The sequence below is a fragment of the Girardinichthys multiradiatus genome, chromosome 17, assembly GCF_021462225.1.
Source record: "Girardinichthys multiradiatus isolate DD_20200921_A chromosome 17, DD_fGirMul_XY1, whole genome shotgun sequence".
Classification (NCBI taxonomy): domain Eukaryota; kingdom Metazoa; phylum Chordata; class Actinopteri; order Cyprinodontiformes; family Goodeidae; genus Girardinichthys; species Girardinichthys multiradiatus.
This window is the reverse complement of record NC_061809.1, coordinates 6760287-6772897: the sequence shown is the minus strand read 5'-3', so window position 1 is coordinate 6772897 and position 12611 is coordinate 6760287. Positions and strand designations below refer to the sequence as shown.

Here is a 12611-nt window from a genome sequence, read left to right as displayed (position 1 = left end):
CATTTCCCATCAATGTTTTAATTAATATTTGGCAAGCATTTTACAGCGTGGGTCCGTAAATGCGCCATAAACAGTTCCTGCAAACTTAGTGGCAAAGCGCTGAAACTTCATGGACAACATACACATTTTTCTTAACGAACAACCCGAACTCAGTGGCAGAAGCTTGTCCCAGCACATCCCAGCTTGGTTCCTGCTCAGCCGTTTTGGTGTCAATTTACTTTCAAGGATACAAGTCAGATTTACCCCTGCCCAAAAGCCGAACATATTCCGATCTAATGTGGTGATTTGTAGCTTTAAATTCGGCTGAAGGTGACATAGCAGCTGTGCATGGAAATGCTTTTTCCCTACTGGTATGAGAAGTTGTATGACGACAGCATCTTTTCCCAAATGAGAGCAACCACTGATTCTTTCATAGTCCAATAACAGATGGGTTTCTAAAGAGAAGTCTTAGATAAAAGAGCTCTTAGGTTGTGTGGAGAAACGGGTCAAAAAGGGTAATAAACACTTCTGTTCAAAGCCGATCAGGATTCACATGTTGCTTTAGGGCACTGCAGCATAACCAGGCAAAACCCCTTTCTGAAGCTTGTTTTGGCATCTAGGGCAAAGTAGTAGAGCACCACTTAACACCTAATTGTGTTTTTCTCCCAGCAAAGAGATCTAAAAAGGTGCTTTTTGTGCCTCTCCAATCCACAGCCTGAGTGACAGGAAAATGATGATGAAGAGGAAAAGGAAATTCTAGCAGCCCAGAGAGCGACTGTAACGAGATATGAGAGCATCTGTTTTTAAGGGAGGACCGGCTTATTGATGCAGGTCATATGTACATATTGTTTACAGTCCTCATTCCAGTTATCTTCGTTTCAGTGAGGAGAACATAAATTCATGAATAAATACCGACTATGAGCTGTCAGATTAGGAGTATAAACCACATCTCAATCCCATTACAGACAATTTTTCTGACCGTACATCTGTACACATTACATGTTGATCAAAATTTACAGTGTTTTTTTGAAGGGATCTTTTAAAGGGGTTTCGCTGGATCCTTTAAGTAATTGTCATGCCTGAAGTGAAACTTCATTATGACAGCTTCTGTTATTGTTTCCAGAAATGGTGGATTAGGGTTTTGGGTCCTGGTTAGTGGTTTGGTTTGTAATGTGCACTGTAATGGCTGCATTTTATTTTATAAAAATGTTGTTTTAGATTTCCTTCAGAAAATATCAGTCAGTCAGTCAGTCATTTTCTACCGCTTATTCCATAGTGGGTCGCGGGGGAGCTGGTGCCTATCTCCAGCAGTCTATGGGCGAGAGGCTTCCTGGACGGCTTCCTCAGGAGGTGTTCCAGGCACTTCCCACCAGGAGGAGGCCCATGGGACGGCCCAAGACATGCTGGAGAGACTATGTCTCTCGGCTGGCCTGGGAATGCCTTGGGCTCCCCCCCGGAGGAGCTGGAGGAGGTGTCTGGGGAGAGGGACATCTGGGTGTCTATACTGAGTCTGCTGCCCCCCCCCCCCCCCACCCAGTCCTGGATGAAACGGAAGACAACGAGAAATGGCCAAGCACTGAACCCTGTGGCACTCCACAAAACACGCAGACCCTGAATTGCGTCATTGACAATAACATAGCTGCCACTGTGGTCTGAAATAATCTGATCATTAAGAAAAGGGACTGATTTATGTAGAAGAATGGCTGTGCCTCTGACCTTACCGGGGAAATTGCGCATATACATTAAATCAATTATTGGGCTATACACATTAACTTAGGCTATCAAAACGATGAAACATTATATGCACCCAAAACATATAGCTTCTCTCTACTCGGTGTAATCACCCATTGTAGAAAAAAACTTTAAAAATACCTGAATTCAAAGAAACGAAAATGAAGCGGTTGTAACTGTTTTAACTTCCACAAAATGAGTTGTCTTGGTCTCACTTCCGTGTTTAGCATTGGCTTATGTTCTGGGATAGTTACGGTATGGAGAAGCCCCAAAGAAGCGTACCACCCAGACTGTTGCATGCCCAGAGTGAAGCATGAGGGTGGATCAGTGATGGTTTGGGCTGCCATATCATGGCATTCCCTTGGCCCAATACTTGTGCTAGATGGGCGCGTCACTGCCAAGGACTACGGAACCATTCTTGAGGACCATGTGCATCCAATGGTTCAAACATTGTATCCTTAAGGCAGTGCCATGTATCAGGATGACAATGCACCAATACACACAGCAAGACTGGTGAAAGATTGGTTTGATGAACATGAAAGTGAAGTTGAACATCTCCCATGGCCTGCACAGTCACCAGGTCTAGGCGAGTCAGGAAACATTTTCCTCCACCAGTATCACGTAGTGACCTGGCCACTATCCTGCAGAAGAATGGCTTAAAATCCCTCTAACCACTGTGCAGGACTTGTATATGTCATTCCCAAGACCAATTGACGCTGTATTGGCCGCAAAAGGAGGCCCTACACCATACTAATAAATTATTGTGGTCTAAAACCAGGTATTTCAGTTTCATTGTCCAACCCCAGTCCAATCAACTGTGATAACTGACAATTAGTTTTTTACACCACTGTGTGATGTAAGATTTTGGCCTACCTTTCTTTGCAGATTTGTTTCATTTCAGCCACAATGGGGGGGTTTCCACCATAAACATCTTGTCAAGGTCATGCTACAGCCTCTCAATTAAATTTAAGTCCGGATTTGACTATGCCACTACAAAATCATCATCTTTGTTTTAGTTTTTTTTTTTTAGATATCCTTCCTGATGTGCTTGGGATCATTGTCCTGTTGCATAACCCAAGTGCGCTTGGAATGATGGTCCTGAAGAAGTAAAGCATATACAGGCCATCACACTACCACATGCATGTTTAATGTAGTTTTACACCAGATGTATTGGCACACCCATCTTCCAAAACTGTTCAGCTTTTGTTTCATTTGTCTACAATATTCTTTCCCAAAAGGAAAACCTTGGGGATCATTAAGATATTTTTGGGCTAATGTGAGCTGAACTTTTGTGTTCTTTTGTTAGTCAGCAGTGGTTTTACTCTCTCTTTCCCATTGGGGCCATTTTTCCTGCTCTCTCTTAATTTTTGAATTATGAACTCTGACCTAAACTAAGAAAGCTAGGCTTGCAGAGCTTCAGATGTTGTTCTGGGTTATCTTGTGACATGCTGAGTGAATCATTGATGAGTTCTTGGAGTAATTTTGGTTGGTCAATCACTTTTTCTTTCCCAGCAAAAATGCAGCATTTTTTGCTGCATTTTGTCTCCATGTATGGATAATGGATCTCACTGTGGGTCTCTGGAGTCCCAAAGCTTTTTGGATAGCTTTTTCACTTCATTTGAAAACTTCTTTTCGATTAACTCAGATAATAATTATTTGATCTTAACAGTTGTTCGATGATCCGAGTTATTTAAGTGCAAAGAAAAAACAAAACAAAAACAAAAGAAAGTAACCAATTTGTGTCCCTGCTGAGAGAGGAAACCCTAACCCCGAATACTCATATGGGGATTATGAACTCATAAACCTGTTTGTGCTTGTGAACATATTTTCATCCCAGGAGATGGTTTTATTGAGTGACTGTCTGATATATGTCTGTTTTTCTTCTGATCAGGTTGAACATCCTGCTGGGTGGCATGACGCCTCTGTATTTCCATATCATCAACATGTGTTTGCACTGCGCTGTTACCTGCCTGCTCATGTACACATGTCAATGTTGCGTGTTTGAGAACCCACGCCTGGCCTTCATCACTGCACTCCTTTTTGCTGTGCACCCTGTTCACACCGAGGCAGTAAGTACATGCCTGTTCTCTGTATCTCTACCATACTCTGTACAATTTGAGTTGTTTTGTGTTTTCAGTAAAAAAAAATGGACTCTTTGGACTATAAAAAACAAGTTTAAAGCGTTAGAATTATTTTTCTGTCATAATTAAAAACGATGATTTAACTCCAGCTAAGGTATCTGGTAGTATAATTTCTTGTTCTAAGATTCTGAAGCCACTTTTATTTTGGCTAGTCCAGACAGCAACGTCTTTCCTCTTCACTTCTCCAAAACCCCTGAGCCTTATTTTAAGTTCTGGCTGGCTGTGGTCCAGATAATTATCCCAGAAGATTATTTTTAAAAAGACATGACATTCTTGCATGTATAAATAATACCAACATTATTTGTATTTCATTTATGTATGCTTTTATTTTCTACTTATTGATTCATTAATATTTTTTTATTGTTTCATTCAGTTCAATTAAAAAATACTTTATTCATCCCAAAAGGAAAGTAAATGTTGTTGTAGCTCATATTATGCAGCTTTCTTCAAAGAACTGTTGTAGATGTTGATGGCTGTGGGCAGGAAGGATCTCCTGTCTGTCTCACAGCAGACCTGAAGAAAGCCTCTGACTGAAGACACTCTGTTGTTGTATGACAGTCTGATGAAAAGGATGATCAGGGTTCTCCATAATGTTTTTCATTTTATGAAGAATCCTTCTTTGCACAATGATCTCCAGAGGTTCCAGATGAGTCCCCAGCACAGCGCCAGTGGGGATGGTGTTATCCACACAGAAGTTTTATATAGTCTGTTACACACTCTCCATGTGGCTGGCACAATGCATCCCAGTCTGTAGCCTCAAAGCAACCTCATAGGGCTTCTTCAGCTTCCTGTGACCATCTTCTCACTGTTCTCTTTATTATAGGTTGTCTCTGAACAAGGGGCTTATATTTCGAGCAGAGACAAACAAGATTGTGATCTGATTTGCCTAGAGGAAGTCTTGCTTTAGAGATGTATGTGCGTTTTGTTTTCTCTGGTAGAGCAGCTGACAAACTGTTAGAAGTGTAGCAGAGAGTGAAGCATGGTTAAAATCACCAGATATTGCCACAAACGCATTGGGGTGTTGTGTCTGTAGCTTAGCAACAACTGAGCTGATGGCATCACATGCAGTGTCGGCAACAGCTAAAGGTGGAACGTAAACTGTTGCCAAAATAACACTGGTGAACTCTGGGTAAATATTATGGAGAAAAACTTACTGCTAACAGTTCAATATCTGCACTGCAGAGACGACACTTCACAGTAACATGTCCTGGGTGACGCCATTTTTTTTATTCACAAGTACCGCCAGTCCACCTCTTTTACGTTTGGCGCTCCTCTTCAAATCTCTGTCTGCTCATATGGTCAGAAAGCCTTGCAGAGAGACGCTGGAGTGAGGGACATGATCCTGCAGCCATGTCTCTGTGAAACACATAATACTGCATTCCCGATACTCCGGCAGGTTCCTTTGTACGGCTTGGAGTTTGCCAATGATCTCACATTGCCCATCATAATTGATGGAGCAGATGGTGTGAATTTCCTGCTTCTCTCTCTTCTCTGTGCTCCAGCTCTGCATCTGAGACCTCCTCTTCAACTCATCAGAGATTTAGGGTTGTAGTTGAAGTATTTTTTTGAGCTTTTGACATATTAATAAGCTGCTCCCGGTTGTAAAAAACAACCCTGTTGACATGGTGATGCATCATAACAAATGGCCAAAAGTAAAACACTATCAGCAAACATCCTTCCAGTTGCACAACATTCAATACCGGAGAGGATAATTGTCCAAAAAAATCTATTTAATCCACTACAACAGCAATTTGGGTCCTTAAAAAGAATTAATCAGAATGAAAAGTAACAGAGCTCATTCAACCTGCTGCCACCTTCAGCGGCACAATTCTAGAATTCATACAGAATTGTTTATGTGATAATCTTAAACATTAACGTTAATAGCGGCACAGCGCACTTCACTGACGGCTGGAGGCGGGGCTTCAAGCCATAGCTCCAGCCGTCAACGAGTCCATGGAAACACAACAGGTTCTGTGCCAAGTAAGAATGCTGCTTCTATGTAACCCAGGTTAAAAACTGTATTTTCCCACTCTACCGGTTACTTGAACACACCTTAGTCACGTGACAGCGAAGAAAGTATGATTACAAGCTGCTGTGACTTCTCCCTATTTAGGAGTGCGAGGTGGAGAAGTTGCTGGAGTAGCTGTGTTTGGTCCTTCTCAAACGACTGCTTATTTGGCTAAAGTTGCTAATGCACTTTTAAGTTAAACGCATGAGACTGTTTGTTTGGGGTGGCGACTACCGGTGTTTTTGGCGGCCGTCTGGCATCATGGAATGCTGGGATTTGACATGGAATTGGTGAGTCAGTTTGTTTATACTGCTAGCATGTTGCTAGTAGTTACTATTGGGGTGTATTTCAATGAGATGGTCTGCTAATGCGATGCTATTAGCAGTAGTTTTGTATTTACCACTATTGTTTTATTTAGTAGTTTTGTTTCTTGTTGCTGTGGAGGCTGCTTTATTGGCCTTCTATTGAATTAGAGTGCAAACTTACTGTCCATAATATTTCTTGCATTAAGCATTCAGTTGTTTATTCAGATACTGAATGTAAAATGTATTGAATGTTTGTAAATTAATAGGAATGCATTTATTTATATACCTTAGTGTATATTTCTTAAACTTTATTCAAATATTGACATTTATGTAAATATTGATTATTTAAGAGTATATTTTATACTGATTAGATGTGTACACATGAAACAAATTTCATTATGAATAGTAATTAAATTATGGGTTCTGTTTATTAAATTCAGGCCAGGTGCACCCAGTTGGGTAAATTGATGGCGAGCTACTGAACCCCGGAGCGAAATAAACTTTCACTAGACTTCAGCATTGGGCCCTGCGGGTCTGGTAGGAGGCTGTTGAGCCCTGTTCTTTTTTTTTCCTCTCCCCTTCATTTTCACTCATACATACTCACCTCATTTTCAGTTTATGGACTACAACTATCTTTCTGTATTGTTCTCATATGGACATTCAGTTTATGGACTACAACTATTTTACTGGAGTTTCCTTATCTGGATATTCAGTTTATGAACTATAACCATTTCCCTGGACAGTTCTTGTTATATGAACACTTGATTTCTGGATTATCATAATACGCAATGATTCCTTTCTATTTGGCCATTCAGTCGTGAAGGAAAAAATGGTACTTGTGTGTAGCATGTGAATCATCTTCCAAATAGGTATCTTTATGAAACTTCCTCGTTTGTTCTTTTGGGAGAGAGGGGGTTATTTCTTTTACATTGGTATGGTAAATGATAAATGATAATCAGCTGAGATTTCTAAGTGCATTTTTCATGAATCAGCCAGCTTTATCTGCAGATTGTAATTACTGGGGTTATTGGGTTTGTTTGTTTATTCTTCTTCCAAATCTCTTAATATATGGTACCAACATCAAATAAAATGTTGTCATTGTGTGTCATTTCCAACACCTCATTAAGCCTAACCTTATCTTCTGATAGCTCAGACTTTATTATAGCTATAACCATCTGCTATCATTACAAATATTAACTTATGTGTTACACCTGCATAGCTAGTGGAAAAGGGGCAATCATTTTTGTGTTTTGTATCATGCTAAAGCAAGTTACAGATTCCACCAAGCTCTATCAACTGTGGGAGTTACAACAATGAGAAATAGCATTCCTCGGACATATACAGAAACAAAAACAGTTCCTGCTCATACAATCACCCTCAACCATCACAGTGCTTGCATTTCTAATTTCTACATTGAGGTCATACACAGCTACAAGTGGACAGGTCAGAGAATAACTGTCAGACAAAAGTCTGATAGTATGCTTATAAAATTTCATATAGTACACAAAAGGGTCAGATGTTGAATCATGGAAAATGTCATTATGTGCTTCGGTGTTTGTAGCAAGATGCTGCATGTCTTCTATAAGTCTGTTGAGGAGAGTGTGATCTCTTCTGCCATCATCTACTGGGGTAGCAGCATCACAGCCAGGGACTTAAAATAGCTCCACAAGCTAATAAAGAATGTTGTAATTGTTATTAGTATTATATTTAATATTAATATTTTGATATTTAATTAAATAATAATTAGTTTTGTTAATTGTTGTCCTGTGAATACCAGCCCAATAAGGCGGTGGTATTAGGACAATAGAGAAAAGGATGAAATGAACTCTGGCTCTACTGAACAGCAAAACTCTGCACACACATGGAATAAATGTACACAATTTCTTAAAATGCAAGAATTTATTAACAAAAATAAGTCGTTAAAGTTAAATGTACACTGCTCAAAAAAATAAAGGGAACACTTAAACAACACAATATAACTCCAAGTAAATCAAACTTCTGTTAAACTGTCCACTTAGGAAGCAACACTGATTGACAATCAATTTCACATGCTGTTGTGCAAATGGAATAGACAACAGGGGAAATCTTTGGCGATTAGCAAGACACACTCAATAAAGGAGTGGTTCTGCAAGTGGGGACCACAGACCACTTCTCAATACCTATGCTTTCTGGCTGATGTTTTGGTCACTTTTGAATGTTGGTGGTGCTTTCACACTCGTGGTAGCATGAGACAGACTCTACAACCCACACAAGTGGCTCAGGTAGTACAGCTCATCCAGGATGGCACATCAATGCGACCTGTGGCAAGAAGGTTTGCTGTGTCTGTCAGCGTAGTGTCCAGAGCCTGGAGACGCTACCAGGAGACAGGCCAATACACCACGAGACATGGAGGAGGCCGTAGGAGGGTAACAACCCAGCAGCAGGACCGCTACCTGCACCTTTGTGCAAGGAGGAACAGGAGGAGCACTGCCAGAGCTCTGCAAAATGACCTCCAGCAGGCCACAAATGTGCATGTGTCTGCACAAACGGTTAGAAGCCGGCTCCATGAGGATGGTACGAGGGACCGACGTCCACAAATGGGGGTTGTGCTCACAGCCAAACACCATGCAGGATGCTTGGCATTTGCCGGAGAACACCAGGATTGGCAAATTTGCCACTGGCGCCCTGTGCTCTTCACAGATGAAAGCAGGTTCACAATGAGCATGTGTGACAGAGTCTGGAGACACCGTGGAGAGCGATCTGCTGCCTGCAACATCCTTCAACATGACCAGTTTGGCAGTGGGTCAGTAATGGTGTGGGGTGGCATTTCTTTGGAGGGCCACATGGCCCTCCATGTGCTCGCCATAGGTAGCCTGACTGCCATTAGGTACCTCAGACCCCTTGTGAGACCATATGCTGGTGCGGTTGGCCCTGGGTTCCTCCTAATGCAGGACAGTGCTAGACCTCATGTGGCTGGAGTGTGTCAGCAGTTCATGCAAGATGAAGAAATTGGAGCTATGCACTGGCCCGCCCGTTCCCCAGACCTGAATTTGATTGAGCACATCTGGGACATCATGTCTCGCACCATCCACCAATGTCACGTTGCACCACAGACTGTCCAGGAGTTGGCGGATACTTTAGCTCAGGTCTGGGAGGAGATCCTTTGAGTGTTCCCTTTATTTTTTTTGAGCAGTGTATTTCAATTAAACTAACTAACTTTACTATATTAGAACAATCCAACTAAAACTACCAAGCAAAATGAAAGAATACATAAGACCAATCAACTATATACAATATGAACAACTGAATCAAAGATGGTTGAAAACCACGACCAAAAGAATGATTAAGCATTACCAATCAATGATGTTAATGTTTGAGAACCAATGATTGTCTTGAGAAATGAGAAAATGAGGTTAGGTCAGTCTTGGAACCAACAATAATTTGTATTCCTTTAAACAACCATTCACACTGCAAGATCGGATAAAATATTATTTTAATAAAATAATATTTCAAAGGATGATTTACTGAATAAAACCAACCTTCTGGATGACTAATTGTCAATGGTATTTAATTTGCCTTTATTTAATACAATAATAATTAAGGAAATATTATTAAAGAAATATTAAAATAACATTTAAGTAAATTGAATAAGAACCAACAACCTTTCTAGATAAATGATTCATGTGTTACCTCTTCCTTGACCGTTTGCTGTTTCAGCAAAGGAAGCTCAAAGTTGTTACCACTCCCTTAAAGTCAAACATGTTCCTTTTTAAAATACCATTATACAAGGATTAAAATGCGTGAGCATTGACAGCACGTTATGGCTGATTCCTTTAAATAAAGTTGTCTTAACCTTAAAACACAACACAAAAATAATAATTATTAGCTTCAATGCTGAGAGGCCTGTTCACATTAGGTGAGCAACTAGTCTGCTAGCACTAAGATTGCTGAGTTTTCTCAACACAAAGAAAAAACAAACGTCATGAAACAAACTTTATTTAGATTATTTCATTCTAAACTAATCTTCTCTGGCCAAACACTACCTTTTACATGAGCCGTTTGTGGAGAAAGGATTCCCAAACGGCGCTGGTTTTTTGAAGTGGAGTTGTCCGATCAGCCACGTGTGGTTGAACAAAAGGACTATCATTGCAGCGACTCTCAGTAGCTGTTGGGGGGTCGGCTGTTTCGCCAGCCCGGCCGAACTGTACGACAAAGGCACGTTGCGGCTTCTTCAATGGCCGTGGTGGGGCTGGGTATCTCTCGCTATCTGGGCTTGCACGCAGGAAGGCGTGCCAGTTCTCTTGGAGATCCGTGTTGTAGAGGTCGCCATGTTGGCAAACAACGTTTTTGTGCAGCTCTGACTCCTCCTCTTCCTGGGCTGAGCTGGAAGGTTAGTGTGATCTTGAAAGGTGTAGAAAACGTCATACCATGAGTACATGTTCATCCATGTTGTTACCCATGGCTGGGGTCCCAACAGGAAGGTTGGCTCTGTTCCATGTACTCCTCTAGAACCTCTGGAGATCATTGTGAAAAGGACTTTTCTTAAATTGAAGAACATCATGGAGAACTTGGAGCATCCTCATTATGTGACTGTCATACAACAAGAGTGTCTTCAGTCAGAGGCTTCTTCAGATCTGCTGTAAGACAGACCTCTACAGGAGATCCTTCCTGCCCACACCCATCAGCATCAACAACAGTTCTTTGAAGGAACCTGTATAAAATGAGCTACAACAACATTGAATTTCCTTTTGGGATTAATAAATTATTTTTCAATTTGAATTATGTACCATTGTGTCCATGATACCCCACCTTATTCACGAAAAGCATGGATGAGAACAAACTTTCCTGAAAGTTGGACAAATAATCCAAATGTTTTTTCATAAAAACGGTCATGAAAAAATGAAGTTTTCCTGTGATAGTATACAGAATGTTTATCAGTAGGGTTGTTTATGGGTTAAGAAAATTAAGATTCACAAAAGGAAGCACTGGAAGAAGGTCACCACAGCACACCAAGGACCGGGCACCCCGCCAACCCCACACCCAAACCCCGGACGTGCCCAAGGATGCTGGACACCCACCCTCCCGCACGGCACACCCCGCCGCACCCAGCAGGCCGGCTGGCCAGCCCCTCCACCAAAGCGAAAACACATCTCAATCAACACTGCACACTGCCTGGATTTTTTTTTTGTTGTGTTCCTTTTTATAACAGCAATATAACCAGTGATTGCTTTAAACGATTTCGACATATTTGACTGAATAGTCCTATAAAAAGATTATTATTGTCGTTACTAATACTTAATTCCTTCATCATTCTTTGTGTATCTTTATCTTTTGTATTGATATCTTTCTGTCAATATCTTTCTATCTTTCTGTTTCTCTCCATCTTTCTGTCCTTTTCGATATTTTCCCATCTCTCAATCTTTATCTGTTTACCTGTAAATAGATATTTCAATACTTGCCAAGATCACTCTTGTACAACCAGGGGGAGTATTTCTCCTCTGACAGTCAAGCTGGGTCAAAACCTCTCAGTCAGTGATGTCGATTTTTGCTGCTTGGCAGGAGCGGGGCCTGAAGCACTAAGGTTTTTGTTTCTATTCACAGGAGAGTGAATGCTGTTATCGTCACAACTCTGGAGGTGTTGAAAGATGCAAATATTTTAGCTTGTTTTGCAGGTGGTTGCAATATCTTTTCTTTGTGTCTACTGTTGGGAGTGGGTGTTTACCTCTGCGCACCAGTGGCATATTCAGATTTTTTACTGGGGTGGCCAAGACAGTAAGAACCTTTTTATAAATTATGTGCAATACACAAGCCAATCCCTTACTGCTCCATGACTGTGAACAGGAATGAGCAGGTATAGAAAATAGCTAAATCATGAATTGATACATAATAAAATATTAAAATCTAATCCTTGTTCTAAAACAGAGGTAGTTTATTGAAATGTCAATAACAAGTATTCGTAATAAAATACGTACATCCAAATGTGGCATGAACCAATTATAAAAAACTTTCTTTAATTCTACAGTAACCAAAATGTGTCTTCTGCTAGAATGCTCTCATATGAACAATCATAACCGATTATGGGTTCATCTAAAAACGGATTAATTCTCCTGTTTTGGTGAATGCTTGAAAAACGTTGTATAAGCCGATCTATGTCAATTGACTTTGCTCTTATACCCTCAATGCTAAGGATACCCAGATTGTTCAGTCTGTAATAAGACAGTCAGTCTTATCTATGTCTATCTGTCTAATTGTCTGTCTGCCTGTGCGCAAATGGATCTTGATTAGTTCATGAGCTAAAAAGCTTATTTCACATACTGCTGTATCCCGACAATGATTTGAAAACTAATGCTGGAGTATTTGGGAGAGAGAAATGTCTACAAGCAAAACAGTAAGAGGAGTCTTGGCTTTGTGAACATAAAAGCCAAGCATACTGTTTGAACCAGTCACTGTTGAAGCATGTTTTCCAGT

General features: G+C 40.7%; 1 protein-coding gene across 4 annotated transcripts in view; it reads left to right on the top strand.

Annotated features, from left to right (window-relative positions):
- The window catches only part of tmtc1 (transmembrane O-mannosyltransferase targeting cadherins 1), a 235338-nt gene that overhangs the window by 408 nt on the left and 222319 nt on the right, over positions 1-12611 (top strand). For all 4 annotated transcript variants that reach the window (XM_047390474.1, XM_047390473.1, XM_047390475.1 and 1 more), the window contains exon 2: positions 3602-3779. In XM_047390474.1, coding sequence (XP_047246430.1) covers positions 3602-3779 — 178 coding nt within the window. The remainder of the gene's footprint in view (positions 1-3601; positions 3780-12611) is intronic.